Source organism: Convolutriloba macropyga, chromosome 4 (assembly GCF_964194025.1).
Source record: "Convolutriloba macropyga chromosome 4, txConMacr16.3, whole genome shotgun sequence".
NCBI lineage: Eukaryota > Metazoa > Xenacoelomorpha > Acoela > Convolutidae > Convolutriloba > Convolutriloba macropyga.
The window spans coordinates 22020678-22045605 of NC_134471.1; the positions used below are offsets into that span (position 1 = coordinate 22020678).

Sequence of the window (24928 nt, forward strand, 5' to 3'; positions counted from 1 at the left end):
AATCGGCTCAAATTTACTCAATTATCGTTAACAACAAATAACTCATAATTATTATCAATCAAAACGAAAGACAGCCAAAACTGCAATAACAACTATTTTTACCCAAAAAATTCATAAATAACTATAAAAATTGAAGAGGAATACGGAAACTGCGAAAAGGGCTTAAAACAAATAAAAATTGTTTTTTTTTTAAGAAAAAATAGCTCAAAACTGAATCTAAAAGTGTAATATTTGCTTCAAAATGCTCCCAAACGCACTTTTTCTAGATTAGACTAATGGGAAAACGCTTTTGACTGAGTTAAAACTAAAAAATTGCTCTAAAAAAGCCGCATGTGATTCGAAAATTAGCGAAAATTTTGTTACCCCTACTTTTCTAATGAATTTTGTTACACCTCTCCAATGAAAAAGCGATATAAATAGAAAACATTTCTATCTCTCTCCTCTTCAGGTTTCTTCAGCAATTTGACCTAAACACTTTTTTCACGCATTTCACTTCCTGTTTCAAATACACTCCAGAGAAATACATATAAAAAAGACCCTCCACCAATACTTGTCGAGTCGTAAAAAAACAGAGTACCAATTTATCCAATTGGATTGTAAAAAATGAGTGCCAGAATAATAGCTGCTGAGACTGGCGGCGGCTATTAATAACTTGATATAACAATACAAAATAAAATTTCCCTTCGAGATTACTCTAATTTCTCCAATAAACAGTTAGGCTTGCTTAACTCTTCTCAAAGAACTGAAAATAATTTATTTGTAGACAATTTCAAATGGGTACAATACTCATTCAGTTTGCAATTTCAACTTTTTCAATGTCTGCTCTTCCGAACAGTTTGATGCGACTTCCGAATGAGGTAGAACTTCACTTGCATACACATCGGCTTCAGCAAACTTCTCCAAATGGTCTTGGAATATCATTCGGTATCCCTCAACTAGCTTCGGAAGCAGTTTATAATCATGCGGTGTGACATCAAGATGATCGAATGCAACACCAATGTCATCACGTCCCTTAAAAAATGCAGTCATTCACTAACTTCTCAGTGCGGAACCCAGATGAGAAAAGAGATTAATTAGAAAAAACTATAAAGCGACATTATACAACAAATATTTCTCAAACGTCAAACGAGGGCCCAATTCGGCAAGAAAGGCGGTCAAAAGATAACTAAAATTTTTTATTAAGAGAGGTGGTGTTAAAGTCAAAAGCTTTATCTTAAAATCAACCCCCTTCAAGAATTACACGGAATTAGAGCACACATCACCTTATAATAATAACATGAATTGAAAAAGCAAAAAACCAAGAAAGTCACCAAGGTAATAGCTGCTTTTTTCAACCTTTGATCATTCATGAACTGACAAAGTTAAAATTTCTTCACATTCTTCTTCACATTCTTGCTATGCTGCAATCAGTTTTATTTTAGCAACAGCTTAATTTCGGAGTGAGAGCAATAGAAATCACTCAAAAATGAAGAACGAAAGAGTGAAAAAGTCACATGAGAAGTCAAAGAATGTTCTAGAAGAAAAGCACAATGTGGTCAAGCAAAAAATTTGCATAAAAAAGACAAACACGTTTAAAATGATTGCTATGAACTTCGTTCAAGAGCAATTAAACGAAGACTCAATTGAGAATTCTACAGTATGATAAAATTATAAACTTTTCAACGAAGTCAAACAAACCTGGAGAACTTTCAGATCCAGGGGTATGCATTTAGAGTAGCGATGTGTGAAATGAGTGAGGAGAGTAAACTTCACTCTGGCCATGTCATGTATGCTCACAGCTTCACTTATTGTCGTGTGTTTAGCACAGAGGGCCTCGTATTTCTTGTCATCTGTGTGAGTTGCCTCATGTAGCAACAGATCTGCACCTGAGGCAGCTGAAAAATTCAAATATAAATTGACCAGGCGTTTAGATTTCACTCTTGAGCATTGTGGATTAATCTTTATCTAACTTGGTTTATCATCGAATTCCATCACATCAACTGCCCAAGATTTCACTGATTAAGTATAAATTAATTCTGAACTTCTAACTCCTACCTAACTCACCCGAATTAAATCAACAAGTAGTAAACGGATTCACCAGTCGAAGACAAATTTCATTTTTCTACGCTCTAATAACTACATATAAACACAGTTGTCGCTTTAAAATACGGTTCTCTTCAAAATCTGCCCAAAGCTGAATGGATGCATTTTATTTGCAATCCGAAATAAGCAAGATATATTTCCATATCGATGTTCTATTTTACATAGGACACATTTTAAGTGGGGTGCATTTTACAAGGGCCGGAATCAAGTAAAATCCGAGAAAAAATTTAACTTCATTATCTACGGCAATTGAAAGCAACTCACCATTAACCATGTTCAAGCAAGGCAACGTATCACCCGAATAAGCAGCTTTAAACCCATCTGACGTCACAAATGAGCATCCGAAAGACTTGAAAGTCCTGTGATCAACCGGCACACAGTCAAAACTCTTCAACTTCAGATCCTCTAACATTGAGATGAACTTCCTTTCTGTTTCTGGTTTTCGAAACCCTTTGAAATTCTCCTCGCATAAAACTGTCAAATCCTCGTCATTGAAAAACTTCTTTCCAACTTCTTTTTCGAACGCAAACAGATGCTGTAAATGCCTATATGTTGGACACAAAAGCAGTAACGGCCGATAGGGAAGTTGCAAAGAACGGAATGCTTCTTGGCGTTTGATCAGAAACAACGGCAAACCTCCAATATGATCTGCATGAGTATGTGATATAAAAATCAGACCAGTATGACAAAGCTTTTTCAAAGCTTCTTCCAAGCCAAAATGGCGAACCATCTGCGCATAACTATTTTCTCCACAATCTAACATCAAGCATTTATCGTCAGATAACTGAAAAAAGTACCCGCTGACATTTCTGTATTTACTCGGACCCGCGGATGACGTTCCCAGACACACCAATCTTGGAAAAGAAGTCAGTGCGGTTCCACGGCAACTTTCAGCCTTCAAATCATTGAACTTCGTTCTAAAATCCTTAAACTCATTGCTTTGAAATAGACGGTCATACATCAGAACTCTTGTTGAACTTCCGAAAATCTCAAAGAATTTTTTGTCTTTCCGCAGCAACGCATCTTCGGTTAAGTCTAACCCAGGCTGGCCGCTCAGTTTACCGTTTGACTGCCAGAGATCGAACGAAGCTCCGACCGCAATTCCGTTCGACAGTTTCTCTTGCGTCGCACTCCAAGGTTTTAATCGGGAACCGTGAATCAGAGGGAAAAGTTCAGGGCAGCATTTATTGAGCAGAAAATTGACGTGGTAAAATCCTTCATTAGATGACACCTTAGACTGTTGGCTGTTTAAAAAGAGGTGTTTGCAATTCTCGGAAGATTCGGGAAACATCTAAACAACGGGAGTGTTTCAATTTAAAAACGCAAAATGGACTATAAAGATGACCTTCTATCAATCTAACAACAATGTTTCCTCGCCAAATCTTTAAAACAACTACTCCTGAAGTCAGAAAAATATCTTAGTTATCAACTGAAAGCAATAGACAGTTTCGCTATTACCATTTTAGATAGCCTGTTGACCATTTGATCAATGAGGCTAAAATATAAGACTACAAAGATCCTTTTTTCAAAATCATGAGAGCCATTAGTTATCAACTCAACTGAAAGCATTAGATAGTTTCACGAATACCTCTTTAGTTCGGGAATTGGTTAATGAGTTAATGAGACATATGATTAACGTGACTACAACGTGAGAATACAAAAACAAATTCAGGCAAAACTCAAGAATTCATTAAAAGTTTGCGAAAACTTGGTCGGAGTGAAAAAACCATGCGCTTTTCTCCGCAAATATAATATTTGTTCACCACGCCTCATTTGAACATGAAGAGGAGCAATCTTTATCATATATGAAAGCTGACTTGGCATGAAAAACACGAAAAATTTAAAAAGACAGCTGCCCAAAGCAATTCGATTTGTTTTTTGCTGCAAAAATCCACGATGTGGCCAAAAATGGCCTTGCTATCAATGCGCGTCTATTAAAACCCGTAATTGTTCCAAATCTCACCACAACACTTATTGTGGCTAAAGACGGAAAATAATCAAATCCAGACCTTTTCCTAGTAAGCACAAGTAAAATTATCCCTCATCTGAATAAACGTATATTTGGTCAGCTTTTAGGTCTGTAGTTCAGGCGAAATTTGATAAAAAGCAATTTTCATCAAAAAGCATATTTGGTGCAATTTTAAGGTTTTCCATGAAAAATTTCATGAAAAATTTTTTCAAAACTTTAAGAAAAAGAACAAATTTTAGCCGCCATTTCAGCCAAAAAAATCGAATCAAACAGTTCAGCAACCATCCGCTAATTTTAAATTTGAAACTAATCACATTTTGAACAAAAAAAAACAAATCCAATTGACTATATAGTGCCTCCACCATTAAGTTGAGGTCGGAACAAAAATGCAAAATTTGGGTATGATAGGCAACTATTACACACGAAAAATCCAGGTAACACCTAAATTCGCTTGTCTCAGTAGCAATCACGGGACAATTATACTTCTTTCCCCAAGTATGAAATAATATCAGCAAGGCATGATTTCTTTCGGTTTACATCGCAGCTTAGTTGGCTCAAGAAAATTATGCCCTACGAAAATGAAGAACTGTTTAAGATAAAAATCTGTAGGAGCATTCAAGAAACAACACTACTGTTTTTGCAGCTTTGCATCGAGGCCATATTACAATGCTTGATTACATTGACTCAATTCTCGGGTTCCGCTTTTGGTAATCATTGGTTTGCACACTAAGCTGAAAAAGTCAGTAATTATCACCTTAGCTGTTCGTTTGCGGTAAAAAAGTTCCTGTGACAAAATCTCATTGATGCACCAGTTCCGTTTGTAATAGATGAAACAAGGAAAGCAAGAACAAAAAGTAAACATTTCCGAGAAAAACGCGAAACAAACTGTCAACACTAAATATAGCATTGGTTGATGGAAGTTCAGAGAACAATATATTTTAAATAACTTCAGACAGAAGTGCGCATTGGATTAGAAATTGATGGCGACTTGCACTAATTTTATATAATTGTACATCTGCTTTATAATTTTATATAATTGTACATCAGCTAATTTTATATATAATTGTACATTCAATTATACCATCTGTTTTCCTGACTCTTGCAGCTGATTTCCCGATAATTTTTTCCCACTTTCAGGATAAAACGTCATCAAAAATATATGCAAGTATTGTTAAAAAAGCGAAAAAATAAAACAATGAAGATCTGTAACGTGAATTTGTACAAAATTTCATTCCCTCTCAAAACTTCAAAGCCCGTCTAACCGAAGAAAATTCATACGGGAAAAACAACACTTACTTAAAAACAGGCACCTAAATTACGAAAGACTTAAGCACGCTTTCGACAAAGGCCAAAAGTGAGAAAAAAATATATTTTTCTGATTTTCCGAAGTTTTAGTTTTTACAAGGATAACATCCGCAAGAACCATCCAACCCGCTCAGCTTTGACAATTCAGTTTCTCGCAAAAAATCAGCATTTTTTAACGAAAGTGAAAAACTGCTTGTAATCAGGCGAAAGGTCTAGACGAGAAGTCTATTTATGCAAATAACAAAAGTGCTTTAAATGATGAGAAAGGAAGCGCGAATAAAATCAAACTCATTGTTCCGACCCCATCTTAGTGGGGGCAGGATATATATGATCAATTGGACTTTTTTGTTCTGTCAAATTTGGTCAAATCTTGTCAAGCTCGCAGAAGTTTTTTGTCAATTTCGTTGTTGGGGAGTGAATGAGGTTTAAAGTAGCGTGACCATTCGCGTTTTGCTCAAGTTTTGATCAACTTAGCAGAGGTGAGGGATAACAAACTATCTAATGCTTTAAGTTGTTACAAAATTGCTTATATAAATTTGAATGAATAAATTAAATTAATCAATTTTTGAACTTTGACCACGCCGAATGAATATAAGTAAAGTCATCAGATAATAATTCAAAATTTTCATGGCTCCGACCAAGTGTTTTCGTACTCTCAACGAATTCTTGAGTTTTGTCTGCATTTGTTTTTTTAGTTCCTCAAACTATCGATTGCATTCCATTGATAACAAATGGCTCTTATAAAGTACAAAAGCCGGAAGCACATCACTTAAAACGGCTGACAATCTTTAATTACTCGGATAACGGCTTTCTATTTCCTCTTCCCCGAAAAGTGGTCCAGAAATAAAGTTTTATTTTTTTAAAAAAAACCTCTTGAAAACTTGTTGCTTAAACCACTTGCTTAATTAACGAGAGATCCAGGTGATTTTCAAATGAGGACCAATGAACAATTATTATTTCAGCTCATTTTTTCTGTGATTTTGCGATTAATTCTTCATTTTTGCAAGTATTTGTCGTTCTATTTGTAGACTTATGACTTAACCTCATGAATCAAATATTCAATTAATTTCTGAAAGAGGTAGGGGCTAACAAACTATCTAATGTTTTCAGATGATACAAAACGGCTTTCCTTGAATATAATTAATAATATTAAACTTTCTCCTTTTTTACTGCTTTCTATACTGATGCATAGTCTCATTAATTTTAGGTTATACTGATGCTTAGTGTCATTAATTTTAGGTCGCTTTCTCTCCCTAGTTGAAAGTTTCAATAATGACAGACCCTATAACGCTTATATGATTATAATTAGGGTTATCAGAAAACAGTTCATGTTTTTAATGGCATCGACAAAAAAACTCTGAATTCTTTGAGTTTTGCCCGCATTTGCCTTTCTTTTTGTTGTCTTATGATTTAGTCCCGGTAATCAAATGTATCACTAGTCACAAGTCTTATTAGTCGAAAAACTCATTAGTCGATCTAATGAGGTACTTGTCAACTAACTAAGGCTTGCCAACTAACTAATGGCTCAAATTTTCTTTAAAAATGTCAGTTAAGCTTTGAATTTGATCACCTTTTCAATCTTGTTTCTGTTAGCTTTCGGCTCAGTCTAATTTATAGCAGGTCCCATCATCTTTCGAGTGAAACGTAATATAATATGTTCAGCGGATTGTTTTTTGAAGATTGATTTTATGACTTTGATACTACCAAGTCTCATTAAAAATTTCGTAATTTTTGAATACTTGATTAAGTTTGTGATTTTTTGGTCTCTTGTCACTTAACACATTATCGAGGTTGCATTGGCCTTGAAAGGAGGCTCAATTCGACATAATGTTTTCAATGAATAGTTTACGGTTTCAAAAGCTTGACACTTCTCGCAAAATTTTGAATTGAATTTTCAATTTTTGCCTTCATGTGCCGTCTTTTTCCAGTCGTATTAGAGACTCTGAAATAGGACAGGTCTCGAGGGCTCCCTCTAGGGGTATAATTGAACTTAATATGTTCAGTTGATAGGTAATGGTTTAATGACTTTGTTTTTAAAAACATCTACGTAACTTTTAAATTCGCCGCTTTTGGATCTTCTTTTTGTAACTTGCCATGGTCGCACCGATGGAAGGTCCCATCCACTTCCCCGTGAGGCAAACATTTATGTCTACCAGTTTTATGTTTTAATCGATGCTTATATGACTTTGACACCGGGTTTTTGATACTGTTCGATATTTTGAGTCTTGATGTCTTATCACATTGCACCATTAAAGACACGCCCCTTTGGTGTTCAAATGAGGCCTCTCAAATAAAAAAACCTATAAAACAGAGCAACGCTTTTGCGTACAACGAACGTCATCTCCGTTCATTGATATATGTTTCCGATAGCACGTGTCATAATTTCAAGCGCAAAAATTGAAGGCAAATTTAATGGCTAGTTTTGTGGAAACAGTCAAAAATAATGCAACGAGAAAAGGAAAAAATCTGAAACAATGTAAACAGCGATGAATCTGGGAATAAAAAACAGTAACCTTTAGAAATTTTTGATATTGCGGGTGATCTAGAACTTCCTGCGACGTGAAATGAACAACTACTCTCGGAGGCTCCAAAGTCGACCAAATATCATTTTCAACCAAACTGTCCAGATATGTCTCATCCTCAACATCAACAACAATAACTGGACCATATTTCTTGGACGCTTCAACCACATCTTCCGGTTTCACTACTTTGCCATTGTCCAAAGTAATAGTCTCACCACGTTTTAAGCGACCTACAACCGGACCGGGTTTAATTCCGAAATTTTTGGCTTTGTCTACTGAGAAGGCGCCAGGTCGATCTGGTAGATAACAAATGAAACAAACTGAATGCGGTCTATCCAAAGCTGTGCTCTTGATTTGGACTCCGTGAACTTCAATGTTGTCCTTGAGAGGTTCCTCAAAGATATCTTTGAATTGTAAGTTGGATATGTCACAGTTTTCTAGGAAACGAAGCATGTTGTAGTTGCTTTCTAGGTGATTTCTGAAACGCAAATGGCAATGCTGTCTTCCTCCGTCTGATGCAACTTCAAATTATTGAAGCAATGTAATTTTCTAATAATGATTACTAGTCTAGAATACCATTTAAGGCAGACAATAAAACTATACAGAGCATTACGTTGTAAATACAGTTTGTAAATTTCAGGCTTTTCGGGCAAACTAAAAAGAAGATCTCGTTCGTTGTTCATTCTTTCCATATAATTGTTACAAAATTTTCTCAAAATGGTGGAATACATATACATATTTTTTCTTTAGTCAAATTTTCACTTTTTGTTTATGTGTCGTAGAAAAAAAATAACAATTTAGAAAAAAATTTCTAGCCCTTGGCGCGTACTTTTGATTTTTTATAAAAAAAATTTGAAAAGTATTGGTGGGAGCTGTTTAAAAAAATGAAAAGTATAACAAAACTTTTCTTCAAATGAAAAGTATTGTTATCCCGCACCTAAGATATTGCTAAAACATTCGATTATATTTCATTTTTCTTATCAAAAAAACTTCGCTGAATCTTTGTGTAGCTTTACACTAATTTCATTGATTTTCTTAGTTCGTCTTAGTTCAATTTTGAGCAACTTGGCGCAAGCAATATTTTAATCGATTATAAACAAACTCAATTAACCTACATGTAAGAAAAGCGCGGGAGTCTGAAATGACTTAATTTCAAGCATTCGCACTACAACGAGGCTGAGTCATTGATACCTTTAGCCAAAACCCTTCATATTCAATGCTTCTCTGAGCCCAAAATCAGGTTAATTGGTGCTTCAAACTAGCCAAAATCTTGCAGCTTTATTTTGTTTTGAGCCGAAGGCAGACTAATTCATTGTTAAATTTCGCCAAAATCTTCCATATTCAGCTTGATTTGAAGCCGCTAACAGGTTGATTCAACCTTTTGTTTAGTTGAAATCGTATTTTGTCAGGATTGATTCAACACTCAATTTAGCCGAAATAACCACTTAACCAATTTGAGCCAAAGATCGATTGCATTGTTCTCAGTTGCTTTATATTTATATATTTATTTCAAGAAATCGACTTATATTACGCATTACTTTTACTGTTGTTATTCAACAAAGATAATTTCGTCCAACCGCATAATTTGCATAATTCACAGCAACCTTGGCCCAATTTTGTAGATAGAGGAAACGGTCAGCTGCAGTTTCATCGAAAGAAATAACAAGGTAAAAAATGTTTATTTTTCCTCATTTTAGCAAATACAATCTAATTTGAGAGATTTTTCAAACGAAAGAGTATTCATAGAAATTTTCAACAATTGAAAGGGACAAAAGATTACACATTATACTTATTTTATTTAAAATATTACATATTTACGATGTTTGTACGTTTGTAAGGGAGTTTGATTAATTGTTCGTCCGTGTATGTGCATGTCTTCCGTGTGTGCATGTAGGCAAGTATGTATGTATCTAGGTATGTATGTATTTATGAATGTATGTATGTGTGTGCTTGTGTGTGTGTGTGCGTGTGTGTTTGAGTATGTGTGTGTGTGTGTGTTTGAGTGTGTGTGCGCGTGTGTGTGTGTGTGTGCGTGTATGTGTGTGCGTGTGTTTGTGTGTAAGTGTGCGTGTGTGTGTGTATGTGTGTGTGTGTACGAGTGTGTGTGTGCGTGTGTGTGTGTGTGTGTGCGTGTGTGTGTGTGTGTGCGTATCTATGCCTATATCTATATCTATATCTATACCTTTCTATAATTTTATCTAGGTCCAATATAAACGAGATCTAACAAGATTTCAAAAAAAATTTAGTGATATTGACGGCCTGGGAGATTCATCAGTGATCACCATTTTTTGCTGAAATCAGGACACACGTACAACAGTTTTTGAAGGTGAATATTGTTCAATGATTTGCTCACTTCGTTTTTTATTTTAACTTTAAAATTGATCGCATAATGCAGAGAAACATGTAGCAACTCAAAAGTACTCAATGGTTTTAATATCACACGTTTTAATGTCCGGACGGTGTTATATCGGTTCAAAGCAGGTGGTTGTTTTTGTAAATGTAGAGTTATATTGGAGAAGCTTCATTGGACCAGATTTATATTGGACCTCCTACTTGAAACAGACGAATGACCGGATGGGCCGTATGACGAGCTCGAAGCCACCTGCAGTCGGCTCTGATGTGGTCTGAAGGGGACTGATGCCGGCGCATGACGAGTTTGAAGTCACCTGCGATCGGCTCTGATTTGTCTGAAGAGGACTGATTCCGGCGCATGACGAGTTGAAGTCACCTGCGGTTGGCTCTGATGTTGTCTGAAGAGGACTGATTCCGGCTCATGACGAGCTTGAAGTCACCTGCAGTCGGCTCTGATGTGGTCTGAAGAAGACTGATTCCGGTGCATGACGAGCTTGAAGTCACCTGCAGTCGGCACTGGTGTGGTCTGAATGGAACTGAATCCGGCGTGCTTGAGATAACTGTGTGAGAATCAGGACGTATGAGAGTGAATAACAGTGCATAAGAGGGCATAAAAGTGAATGAACGCATGACCAATTTAGTCATATTGATTGTTTTTAATTAATTTTAATTGATTTTATCCATTAGAAAATAATCAATTTTCTTCGCTTAATAATCTTTTATCTTATTATGTTTGGTAAATATATTTTATATATAATTAAATATATTTAATAGGAAAAATCAATTATAATTGATGTATTTGTCCGTTCTTACAGTGCGGTATAAAATTGTTCAAGTATATAACAAAATTATATTGGGTTATACCAAAAAACACGAAAAGAAAATTTCCTTAATAACAAGTATTCAAAAAACAAAAAAAAAGTCTCGGTACCTATTATAGGTTTTCACCTTTTTCCAATTCAACAGACTCCAGAACTAAAACAGAATATTCCCATATATATAATATGGGAATCCAAACGTTAAATAGACTCAAAATTTTTAAATAGATACGAAGAACTAAAGAAAAGCAAGTAAGTTCGTACTTTTTCTTTGAAATCTTAAATTATTTTTCAAGAACCTTTTTATGCAGAACCTTTTTGTTGAAATCTCTAGTTTTTTGCCAAAAACCGTATCCAAATGAACCATCGTAATACTCTTGAAGTAAAAGGAAACTATAGAACAAAATTTTCTATAGAAACAAGAATAAATTTGAAAAATTTGTAAGTACTTTCTTGGTGGGTTTTTCTGGCCTCTTGATCAAATTCTTTTCAGTATCAATTAGGACTCCTAATTGCAAACCATTTGATTTAACGGACAAAGTAAAAGAACAATATTAAATATTTCTTTCAATATTCATAAATTTCAAAATTTGAAAAAAAGAAAAAGATCAAAATGTTTTGAACAAAACATTGTAAAACTCCCGCTAAAACTGAAACCCTCAGCCCAAAATCTTAAGCTAGACCCAAAATACTTCAGAATTGACCAAATAATGGATGTTTGAGACAAAAGCAACAGGAGAAAAAGGAAAATTCGTTTTACAATTCTGTTCTTTTTTTCAGACTGTTGGTCGGCAGTTTGCCAGTAATTAAGGTGAACACAATATATGAAAAACTTGAATAATTCACAAATAATATTTTGCTTTCAAAAAAATCTGAACTAAGAAAAATTATCTGGAAAAGTAGAAAATCAAGTTTTTCAAGTAAATTTTGGCGGAATTGTACCCAATACATTCTAACCGTCCCCATAAATTTTAGTTACTTAAAGTGAGAGTAACTTATTGGAACTTAATTCTCCAAAAGATACTCAAAAACATAACAACGGAAAGAAAACAACTTGAGGAATTAACCAAAAAAAGTTTTGTTTCAACCTCCTCGCCTTCATGCAAAATTGAATTGTTATCTAAGGGCCCAAAAGGAGGACAAAAACTCATTTGATTTCACATTGGGAATTTGTAAGAAAAAGAGAAAAACCAGATGAAAAAAAAACAAGAAAAAAGTTGAATAATGCAAAGTTTTTCTCAGCTCATGTTTGGTTTACTTTAGAAAGAAGAATAAATTTGAAAAATTTGTAAGTACTTTATTGGTGGGTTTTTCTGGCCTCTTGATCAAATTCTTTTCAGTATCAATTAGGACTCCTACATCGCAAACCATTTGATTTAACGGACAAAGTAAAAGAACAATAATAAATATTTCTTTCAATATTCATAAATTGAAAAAGAAAAAGATCAAAATGTTTTGAACAAAACATTGTAAAACTCCCGCTAAAACTGAAACCCTCAGCCCAAAATCTTAAGCTAGACCCAAAAAAGTTCAGAATTGACCAAATAATGGATATTTGAGACAAAAGCAACAGGAGAAAAAGGAAAAATCGTTTTACAATTCTGTTCTTTTTTTCAGACTGTTGGTCGGCAGTTTGCCAGTAATTAAGGTGAACACAATATATGAAAAACTTGATTAATTCACTAATAATATTTTGCTTTCAAAAAAATCTGAACTAAGAAAAATTATCTGGAAAAGAAGAAAATCAAATTTTTCAAGTAAATTTTGGCGGAATTGTACCCAATACATTCTAACCGTCCCCATAAACATTAGTTACTTAAAGTGAGAGTAACTTATTGGAATTTCATTCTCCAAAAGATACTCAAAAACATAACAACGGAAAGAAAACAACTTGAGGAAATAACCAAAAAAAAAGTTTTGTTTCAACCTCCTCGCCTTCATGCAAAATTGAATTGTTATCTAAGGGCCCAAAAGGAGGATAAAAACTCATTTGATTTCACATTGGGAATTTGTAAGAAAAAGAGAAAAGTCAGATGAAAAAAAAACAAGAAAAAAGTTGTTGAATAATGCAAAGTTTTTCTCAGCTCATGTTTGGTTTACTTTAACAAATTAATTGCTCTAATTGACTCAAAATTGACGGAATCCTTATATATCAATTTTTTGTTTTGTTTTAATTTAAACTAGCAGGCCCGCAAAACCATAAACAGACAATCATTTACACGGATAGAAGGTTTAAAAGTAAAGGTTTCTGTTTTGCATCAAGTCAGGCTCGAACCCATGCCTCTCCTTTAACATTTATAGGTCTTACATCTTCAGCTATCTATGTGTATTGCACCTGTCTTTTGCTCTTTCTACAGCAGAATTCTAGATAATGGCGTTTGTGACTTGCTTGTTTTTGCTATACTGCAAGCTTAGTGAGCGCAAAATCTGCATATTAGGAGCTTAAAAGGACGGTAAAGCGCGTCTCAAAACGCTTTTAATACGCTAGGTTGCATGATTAGGGACCCCAAAAATTATTTTTCCTTAGGAGGGATTTGACCATTCTGCTCAATTGCGACTGATATTTACTATAAAAAAGGAAGATAAGACGAAACGATTAAAACTTCACAAAAAACTTAGTTTCATTGCAATTTTATGAATAATGGTAACAGAAAAACACTTCAGATTACCAGTCTTTCATCTTACGAACTGTGCTAAAACCACAACAAACCACCGTTTCCCACAATCGCTTTTATCTTACCAATAAACATAGTTCAGATTGAGAGCATCGGAAATTAGGCAAACATTGAAAAGTAAAGCGTGGAAACACTAAGTTGAAAGCTAAGAGTGATCTAGAATAGCGCAGAGTCTGTACGGCTAAAATTTTATTGAAAAACACACGCTTACAATAAGAACTTCAAAGCTAGATCGGAAGCGCTAAAAAACACGTAGCACCCAGGACTTAAAGCCCTCTTAGCCGCGTGGTAACTGCACCTGACTAACAGTCTTTTTCCCAGGTTCGGTTTTCACCTATCTACTTTGAACCTTTTAGGTCACTGAACTCTCTCAATAAGTTTGCTTAACCATGCAGCTCAATGCGGCTCTTAAACATGCGCTTCGAGAGGACCCTTAAACATGCAAAAAGCCCAAATTTAGAGCTCACGCGTTTAATATATAGGATTGGAAAAAAACAGAAATTTTGAATATAGGATACATGCATTAAAATTAACTTGAAAGAAACTCCGCGCCAAAAAAGACAAAAATAGCTCTAATTTCGATTTATTTCTGGTTATTCGGCAACATTTTGATGAGAAAACTTTTCAACTGGATCTTCGTATGAACTTAATGGTGAAGCTTTATTGGTCCGGGCAAAAAAAGTTGATCCGGAAAAAATGCTTCATTTTTAGCTGCTCAAAACTGATAGTTGAAAGATCTTTTCCCCTGAGATCAAATAAATCTTAGAGAAAATTTAGAGGTATGTTGGAACATTCTGTGCTACACACAGTTTCGCACGAGCCATCTTGTTTTTTATTATACATGTATATGATGGATAAATTCGTGGACAACAGTGACAACATTATGTCACATATTTTCACATAATTGTTGTACACGATCAAAAACTGATCCATAAACGGTGAACAAGTGGCAAAAACGAATGAATTTCGCTACTCGTACTCAATGACAACGTAACCACTGTCCACTTGGGCATTTTTCTTCTCAAAATTCATCAATTAGCCTGAAACTTTTTGGACTAATTCATTTAGTAATTATTTGAGACTCAATGCGAAGACTTGATTGTTCTTGTGAGCCGTCTTTGCCAGCTCACAGCAAAAATTAAGAAACTTACCCCACATGATGTATTATGTTTTGTTCAAAGTGGATTCGACGGTTTTATCAGCCAAAGATTTAGTACACCTAATTCAGTGTATTACAACATGGGTCATACTCAAAAGAGAATGGGGGGGGGGTGCCTTAACGTGGGTAAATCTGCTATCACTGCTCTCTCCGACGAGTATTTTTATTAGTCATCGGCCAAATCCATTTTTCCCTTTTTCGGTTCATAATCAGTAAAAAGAAGCCTACCTAAACTGTGGACTTCCATACGCTGTGACTTTTGCTGACCCCCAGGCTTCAGAGGTCAACATCAAGGGAGCCAATCCTGCGAACGCCTCGTAATTATTAGACCCAACAAAAACGTAATCAATATTCTTCAACATCTTAGATCCTTCTAAAATCGACAATTGCGTTCCTTCGCCAGAGTTGAACAAGAACAATTTAGACGCACATGTTAAAGCAACGGAGGGTACGGTTCCGGGACATCCATTAATCAAAATATGTAGCTTGATTTCGCCTATAGAATTGACACCAGAATTCTGATTAACTTTCGACACTTTGTCTCGCTTGGCTTGGACGTCTTTCTTTTTCTCACTACTGTAATCTTTACGCTTTTTCTCGTATTCTTTTTTCATCTTATCATAGTTCATGTCATTTCGAAAGACATCGGATCCATTACTGGTCGTAAATGATCTTTTATGGTCCACCATTTTGTCAATTGGCTTCAAGAGTAATGATGGTGAGGGAAACGTCATTGATGTTATTTCGTTGCCACTAATAACGACAGGTCTGTCTATTTTGAGAGGTAGAATGTTGCATTTGAAAGGTACCGATTTGATCATAGTCATTTCATCTTCGATCGTTGCGTCCTAAATGACACCAGGAAATATCACGCCATGAGAGATAATAGTGAGGAAAACTAAAGGCCGACATCTCAATCTTTACGGCCTAAGTTTCTCAGCGATGCAAAACATGTCAATTATTTTAAAACTATTATGATTTCGGCATGGAGACTCGTAAATGATTTTTTCGGAATTTGTTTTGGGCTTAACAATTAATAGTCACGGCCGCAAAAAGCACAACCAAAACCAAAAAAAAATGTAACAATCAAACTTCAGGTACCTATCGAACCAGCAATACATAGTTAGAATTGTTAGAAATAACTAATTAGCAGGAAGTAACTTAATTCTTATGAATATTTTCCAGGAGTTAACAATTGCTATGCAATTATGCACGCAAAAGAGAGTGTCAAAATTGGCATATAGTTCCTTCTTTCACTTCACTATCTCGTGATAATTATGCAAAACAGAACTAACTTTGTCCAGAAGAAACTTTTGCTGCAAGAATGCATGTTGATTAACAGATGTAGATTTGAACCAATCCCTGTACGTTAAACTAGATCCGAAATCAAAGTCGGAATTTGCAGCATGGATCAAGAACGATGGTCTATGGTAGTCCACTAATGATAGAAGAGAAGACAGATTGTCGACGCTTGTAGGGCTGAAACAGAACTGCAACATTTCACTCACGTGATCAGTAACAATCAAGAAAAACATACCCGGCAGATTGCCGGAAAATAGCCGCCGTTGATTCCCATAACTGTATTGGGATTGAAAGAAAAATATCAACAAAAATTTTTTTTTGTATAAAAACATTTCAAGTGCGATTTATTTTGATGTCATTTCGTAATTGAACATACTCTTGTCTCTCAGTGAGAGGCTACAGGGTCTAGTATCAATACCAATAAGCATTATAGATAGTAACTAAAACTTATGAGAACAAAGTTCAAGTACCTGGTATCTAAAAATGGGCTTTATGGGTTTATCCCGTTTCTATTTCTGACTTTGATCTTTTTATACTGACTCTCTTCATTTTGAGTTGCTTTGCTGAGCAGCTGGTTTAAAAGGACTTTGAGCAAAATGACAAACGAGTGAAACTAGCCTAGAGAAGTCAAAAAGATTTCACGCAAAATGTCGAAAAAGCGGCAAAAGGGGTAAAGCGAAAAAAAGTTCGACGAAGTAAAAAAACATAGCAGGACAAGTCCTGAAATACAATTCAAAGAATTGAATGAAAAACTTAGAAGTACTCTACCTGACCAGCAGATCAGTTGAGCAATGCCAGCCAAAACACAAACAATGATCTCAAAAAATTGAGAAACAAACAAACAAACTAAACAAAGATATAATCATTGCTAAACATTGAAGATTTTACCCCTAATACAAAATTTGATTCCTTTAAATACACCCGTTTCAAAAATATGTTCCATACAAATTTTGATTCTGAAATTAATGGAGTATTACATCTGCAAGGCCTGAAAAAATTCATTTGCCCTTGAAGATCGATTAACTCAAAAATGACCCAATAATTTTTGTTAAAAAAAAATGAAATCAATTGCAAATAATCTGGCTCCTTAAGCAAGAAAACCTGAAAAAAAATACAAATGTTTTGATGAAATTTTAGAACTACTATCGAACCTTAAAGGAGATTCCCTGGCCACTAAAGCCGGAAAAACTCAAAAAATGACAAAATTTTTCAAAAAACTGGAAAAAAAATTGCAGAAATTAGTATTATTTTGACCTCTTCACCTTGAATTACAGACTGTTACCAATTGCTATACATTACAAACTAAGCTATTGTTAAAGTCCAATGTTAAAAAACAGAAGTCAACAATCAAAAACGGAGGTAAAAGCTCGAATAGAAAGAACTCAAAATTCAAGTCATGAACAAACTTGGTTTCTGCTAAAAAAAAACATAGCCGGTAGAGTACCGGAAACGACTCGAATCGTCGTGCAATATAATCTCTACTCTAACTTGGACAAAATCAGAATATTGAAAGAAAACACTAGAAATAACAAAAATAGTAGACCAATATAACATCAAAAGCGTTAATTTTTTTATTCAGTTCATGGGTGTGGGTAGGCGCTGGTGGGGGAGGGGGGTTGGTAGGTGGGGGCAGGTAGGTGGGGTTTTAGATAAGTGGGGTGGGAGTAGGTACGTTGCGGAGGGGGGGGGGGGTTTAAGTACTAGGTACGTGGGGGGTGATAGTTTTTTTTTTGGGGGGGGGGGGGTTATGTAGTTAAATGGGATCAAATTTTCTCAAATTGACCTCTTCACCTTGAACATTACCAGCAGTTCCTAATTACTATACATTACAAACTAAGCTATAGTTAAAGTCCAATGTTCGAAAACAGAAGTCAAGAATCAAAAACGGAGGTAAAAGCTCGAATAGAAAGAAGTCAAAACTCAAGTCATGAACAAACTTGCTTTCTGCTCAAAAAAAACCTGTAGAATATCAATACTCCTCTTCGAGTCGTAAAAACCTGTAGAATCTCAATACTCCTCTTCGAGTCGTAAAAACCTGTAGAATATCAATACTCCTCTTCGAGTCGTAAAAACACAGCGCCCCAATACAATTCAAATTCTTTGAATTGTGAAAATAGGAGCGTTATAATAGCCGGCTGATAAGATGAGGGCGGCTATTAATCATTGAGATTTCTTTTAGCATGCAAGTTTAAACTAAACAAAAGTTTCTAGATTATGATAAAAATTTTGAATATATGACAGGTCAGTTTATCAGAAACAAAACAGCCCGATGCCAGACTAGTAGATCTGGAACGACATCCAGCAACGAGCCATTTTTAAGATTTGAGTAAGAGCAGTAAATATCACCTAGATTCTGGTATTTCTATACGTATCCATATAACATCGATGTTGGGTTTTTACTTCAGGAATGAAATTACTCTGAAGTTGTAAGTGAAGTAGGTACTTTTGTTTAACAAGCCCACGATCATTGATTAAAGCAGATATTTAGATCGTTTGAGCAGATCTTGTTGTTGATGATGATGATGATGAATGGGCTTTTGGTCACTTTTTCTGTTCCCAAGAGTGGTTGTTATTGGTGATCAATGTCTCAGTTTCAGAAAGCTTGTTATGCCATGACGTTTTGTTCATTGGTAAAAAGAATTTTCAAATGCTCAAAAACTTCAATATTGAATTCCAATATTTTAACTATCAGAAAGAAACAGGTTGCTAACTCATTCGGTTTCAATTAGTTGCTAGTTGAGACCATGTGTAGAATCTTCATTATTACAGAAAGGCCGATTAGCCCAACTAATACCTGAATTCCAAAGCTGACTAAAACAAACTCACTTGATTTTCAGAATTCCCAACGAGTGTCTCATAAGAGCATCAATACTTGACGAAACCATCATCAATCTTCCAGGGTTGTCCGAAGTTTGCAAAGGCCCACTCGAAACTTCGTGTAAAGATACACTAATTCCATCCTGACAGTCAAGAGAAGAAACTCCACTAACGCAGTTAGGTACAAGCATGTCACAACTGTTGCTACTTCTCGAGATGTCTAAACAGGCAACTGACGACTGTCAAATTTCTCATAAAAAAGGAGGGGGCGAATGGAGCGACTGTAACTAGACGAATCATTGATAAAAGGGATTTAGTGTTCATTATTTCTAGATAAACATTGTCCGTTAACACGTACGTATCGACTTCATTGTATCGAGTTCATTTCATGTACCTCATGTAACGAGGGAATGAACTCCATGCTAGCTGATTCCCCAACAATAAGGTGAAAAGTTTGACCAAACTGATTTTAACAAAAAAAAAACGGTTTCATCATGAGCCAGGTCAACATTATAATAATGAACTTCTTTTTCACAGCACAAGAACTAGATTGGGATCGGCTGGTCCTGTTAGATGTTCTCGTGCATTTTTCTGCTTATGTTGCAACTGTTCCATTTTATGAAGTTTTTTATATTTCTTTTTTTCCTTCAATTTAGCAACTTTGGATGTTTTCTTATTTCGGCTGCCAGATGGTAGCATTAGCACACGGTACATATTTGATAATGCCAAACGCTTGAGAATTTGACGGTTCAAAGTCTGGACACTGAGCATAATGCCTGACACCTCTTTATTTCAGCAAAATTTTGTTTTGATTCCGATCCACAATTACTGGTTTTATTATTTTTCTAAATCAACAAGGAATCTCGGTAACGTGCGTGCGCACATAATTTTCCGACACCACTCATCCACATTCTTGACCTAACTGTCTAACAAATGAAGAGAAAAGATATAAAAAAATAGATGTTTGTGTAAAAAAATTTCTAACAACCCAAACTACTCATTAAATTATATAATGCCATGCCGGATAAGAGAGATCATGACACCTGCCATTAAAAGGACTACGAGACAATAATACAAACAATAAGATACAGGAAAAGAAAAGACATGGCAAAAATTCAAATATCTAATTTCAAAAGCATAGTAACAAATCAAAATACCATCTGATAAAATCTAAAATACATAAATTCACATGTCCTCAACTACAAAGCAGATGGTAGCTGTCCATTGTGGGACTAGATAACCAGACTATAGAAAAAGCAAAAAAAATCAAATTTTTTAAAACCAAATAACTTCAAAAGTAACAAAAAACCAATAAATTTCATATATCGTTGGTGAGACTAACCCATACAACAAGACTAAAAATTAACTACAGAGACAAAAAAAACAAAAATTGAAAAACAATTTACGAAACCACAAAATATTGAAGCTAATAACCTAATCAGCTATTATCTGAAAATTATGTTATTCCAAATATCATCTATATTATTTCAGATAAAAACGTAAAATTGTAATTGTTCATTCGGATCTCATTTGAAAATGAACGGGAATTGATATAAATGCGGCATTTAACAAAAACCAATAGAGAGACTGAACTTTAAATTAAATTAGGGAAGAGGATGGGAAATCTCATTGATGAGACTGAGTTTCAAGTTGAACGAAGAAAAGAAAAAGTTCAAAAAACTTCTGAAAATTTTGAAAGCAATTGATATTAAAACCATTAGCTGACATAATTTAATAGCTTCCTTAGCCGATTAAACTTTTGAAACCTGTCACTAAACAGAAAAACTAAAAAAAACTACAAAAAAGAACCAAACATACAGGGAAAAACCAGAATTCAAAAAATGCGAGAGAAAAATGTGGACGTCGTTAAGAAATAAGGTGTTCACTGAAATAAATTGGGATATGTTAGAACGATTTTCGTTTAAATACGAACGCGATGTGTCAGTATTGTGGTCAGGGGACTTCAGAAGAAACCAAATATGAACTGATACACAAAAGTCACCAAGAAACCAAAAAAATAACACTGAGTAAAACACTGAGTAAAAACACAGTACTTTAATTTATACCTGGAAGCCAATGAGATCATTCATTAATCAGAATGAGTCTTATGACTCAAAATGACAACAAAGACAGGCAAAAACCAGAAAACTGAAAAAAGTTCCAGAAACAAGGAGTCAACGTCAATAAATCCACAAGCTACTCTCTAATAACCTTCTGTATGTTCAACTATGAGTCGTTTAAAAGCCAAAGGGAACGTTCAATATTGTTATACAGTAATAAGACTCCAAAAACAAACAACCGACTAAACGTCGGAAGAATTGCTCTCGAAAGACTAGTGGGAGTTCTAATCAATTGCAGCCTGCTTCAGTCGGGTGGGGGGGGGAAGGAGGGTCGGAGAGCTTAAATGGGGCTAAGAAGTTCAATAGTGGGCTTCAAATAACCGCATTAGAGGTTAACATATACCACTATTAAGATTTAAAGTAAAAAATGACACCAGTTTCGGCGCACTTTTCATTTGACTTAGTATTAAATTGCCGCCAATTGAGATCAGCTGTTCTTCAAAGAGGTTTCCTTTGAGGAACAGCGTTCGTGTTTTTTTATATAATAATGCTGATTTCTAGATAATGACGGATTTTCTCGTGCTTCAATCTGAATTTTGCCCTGTTTCCTTTGTCCTTTCGTGCTTTTATTAAAATTTGTGTAGATTTTCTAATAACGTGCAGTTTCATTTGCCCGCCAGAAACGAAGTGGCTGCATAGTGAAATCAAAGCTCTAGCTTCAGAAAATTTTTGAAAGCATAGTTTCAATACATTTTATGAAGTTCTTAGTTTTCCCTACATTTCTTGCTGTTTCTTTACAATTTTTGCTATTACTATAAGAGGGCGCGAGCTTCTTATTCATGAGTCTCATGTTGCCACCCCAATTTGTTTTACAGCACATGCACAAAAACAAAAAAAATGTTTTTTCAATTGTGATCCCCATCAGAAGCGCTCGAATTTATACCAGAATACTGAGCAACAAAACTCTTAGCTTTGACATATGATACACAGCAATCAGCTTGTTCAATGAAAACTTTGTTTTAGTCGTAGGCACCAACCGATTCGACTTTATTGGTCCCCCATTCGCTTTCGAAGATCTTGCCAGATAACCATTCGTCTTGCAAGAATCTACAAGATTGCAAATTTGCAAATAAATGGAAAATGCCCGAACAGGACCAGTATGAGTACGTTGTTTCTCAATATTGTTTTTCTTTTTTTTAAATCCATAACAGCGTCAATTTTGAAATTTTAACGCAATATAAAAAATAATTCAAAAAACTAGCGTATGTTTATATAAATAGCAAAATGAGAAGACGTGTAAGCAAATGATATTTTAGTATTGAAAAAAGATAGCAACCTTTTGAACGTTTAGATTGAAAAGTGTAATTGTGGAGATCCCCGAATGTTTAAAGGAACAATATTAAATATTGCTTGTCGGAGCAGTATTCTGGCGTCCAAAACTATCCAATTTAAAAAAAAAACTACCATGTCGCAATTTATGATTTATCATGTTTTTAAAGCTTGCTGATTTACAACAAATTAGTTATCGCTTATAGAAATTCTCGGCAAACCTATTTTTTCAGACGATAGGCTCAAATCTTACCCGATCTGACGTCCAGAAATGCATGCGCTATTTTAGCCGGATCATCTGTAGATTGCAGATATGAACACTTCCCTTCCGGGTAAATCAGCAATTTCTCGTATTTCCCTGGATTTAGAAACTTTGCCAAAATGTGGCATTCATTTCTGGTTCCACAAACAGTCAGCTCCATCAATGAGCGAAAATTTGTCAGCTTTTGATATGTTTTCGTGTAGGGATAAACTTGCTTACAAAGCACTCTATACAAACTCATTAAGCTGTCTAAACAGACGGCCCATCATCTGAAATTTTTTTGAAATGTTTATTTTTGGGAGCTTAAATAAATAGTTACTACATAAAATCTACCTGAACATGAACGTTATCAACATTTAATTCTTGAAGCCAGAAATGCTGTAAATGATGTCTTATATTGATTCCTATCGACTTTGAACATGCGCATTAACTTGTACAAATATTTTTTTGCCTTTACCATGCATGACTCATGTAGCATTCAATTGGGTTACAAGTCTTTCGTATCAAATTAGTTCTGTTTTCTTTAACTATCTTCAAATATATCTTCAAGTTTATCTTCAAAATTAAACTTTTAAAACATAGCTGACAGATTGCCAGAAAGTAGCCGCAATAGCTTTGTAGATCTGCAGTCTCAATAAGATAGTAAGAGAAACAGAACAAAACTATTTTCATAAATGCTCAGATTGTACATTTTGATTAAATATCAGTCCAACTTATTGCTGCTTCTAATAGCTGCTCTTAAATAACCTTTAATTAGAGCGGCACAGACCCACTTGACCTTATCTGTTTGAATTAAAGTAAAAAAAGTCATTTTTTGAGTGAGGAAGTCATTTTTGAGAATGAGGTAAGTCAATGTGACCAAAAACTTAATTACGCGAATGAACAAAAGGACGATCTCCACTAAGAGTGAAAAATGACATCAAGCACGCAATTCAGTTCAAATTGCAAGAACGAATGAACAAAAAGCTGATTTGAAGTGATTGTGACGTTATACGGTCGTAACAAAGAATCTTGACGACGAAATAAAAAAAAACGTAGCCGGATAAGTCCTGACCAACAATTCAAAGAATTTTCATTGATTAACCAAAAAACTAGACCTACAATGGACTATGACTGGATTGGAGAAAAATTCAATCAAAAACAGTAAAAATTGAAGCTAAAATGCCGCATGTGAACAAATTTTGTTCATACACCGTTTTCTCACTCTACCTAGAAATTAGAATGAAAAAAATGCACTCCGCAAAGCCACTCGCGTTTTGCTCCAATTCCTGTTTCGGCGTGATTTGACTTCAAATTCATGAAAATGTGTGAACAGAACTTCTAAAAAAAGACAGCGCCCCAAAACAATTCAAGTTCTTTAAATTGTAAAAACCAAGAGAAGGTCAATAATAGCCCAGCTATTGCTGTGTGGCTGTTAAAAAAGACTTTGACACTTTTCCATTAGACTGAACGTTATATCTGCGCAATAAACATTAACTATCAGATTTTGCAAAAAAAATGATCAAAACGTTTCGACATAATTCTATTTAATTAATATGGAAAGAACCATCTGCAATTTCATTTATACAGTAAAAGAATATCCGCCGAGGATAAAAATTGGCGTTCAAGTATTGGTAATCTTCTTCACACATGACTTTTGCTGTGTTATCAATCTAGTTGAAGAAACTTGTCAGCCGATTTTCATCTAAACAGATCAGATTCACGCGAAACGACAGTCATTGATGACTGAAATCAAAATATTTTACTTTAAATCGCTGTCATAACAAAATCCACTTTTTCTTGTGCACAGATTTCTAGTCTCAAGCAAAATGTGTGAAGGTAACCCAGACATCCGACGTCGGCAAAAATAGACAGTATATACATTGCGTGTATACATATATGCAATTTTAAAAGAATGAAGTGCCTTTGATTTAGTACTTAAATGATTTGCTTTCAATATACTGTCCATTTTTGCCAACGTCCGATGTCTGGATTACCTTTTTGAGGCTAGAAATCTATGCACAGGAAAAAAATAGATTTCGTTATGACAGAGATTTAAAGTAAAATATTTCGATTTCACTCATTAATGACAGTCGTTTCATGAATCTGATCTTAAGTTCAGCTGCAAGTTTGCTGACAACAGTTTCTTCAAAAAATATATAGTTTAAAAGTAGAGGAAAATGTTTATGAATTTTTCAGTTTCGGCATAACTGCACGGAAAAGTTTGCAACCTCAAAGATCCTCCGTTCCGGGCAGTAAATTTTGTTAGTGAACTCGTGTTGCAGGAACCATGACAA

General features: G+C 34.9%; 1 protein-coding gene across 1 annotated transcript; it reads right to left on the reverse strand.

The window, feature by feature from the left end:
- Positions 1–731: 731 nt before the first annotated feature.
- LOC142337512 (ribonuclease Z, mitochondrial-like) lies at positions 732–22917 on the reverse strand. The gene is made up of 8 exons (XM_075386791.1): positions 22644–22917; positions 19011–19221; positions 16178–16361; positions 15111–15730; positions 7870–8356; positions 2347–3373; positions 1678–1874; positions 732–1011 (listed from the first exon to the last, which is right to left on the reverse strand). The coding sequence occupies exons 1-8, from the start codon at positions 22891–22893 to the stop codon at positions 787–789; spliced, it is 3201 nt and encodes a 1066-aa protein (XP_075242906.1). The 5' UTR covers positions 22894–22917; the 3' UTR covers positions 732–786.
- Positions 22918–24928: the final 2011 nt, after the last annotated feature.

Coding starts and splice junctions, on each gene's coding strand:
- LOC142337512 (XM_075386791.1), bottom strand. CDS start 22,893: ATGAGTTTGTATAGAGTGCTTTGTAAGCAAGTTTATCCCTACACGAAA. Junction 19,222..22,643: donor ATTTCTGGACGTCAGATCGG/GTAAGATTTGAG, acceptor TTGCCTGTTTAG/ACATCTCGAGAAGTAGCAAC. Junction 8,357..15,110: donor TATGGAAGTCCACAGTTTAG/GTAGGCTTCTTT, acceptor TTTGCGTTTCAG/AAATCACCTAGAAAGCAACT.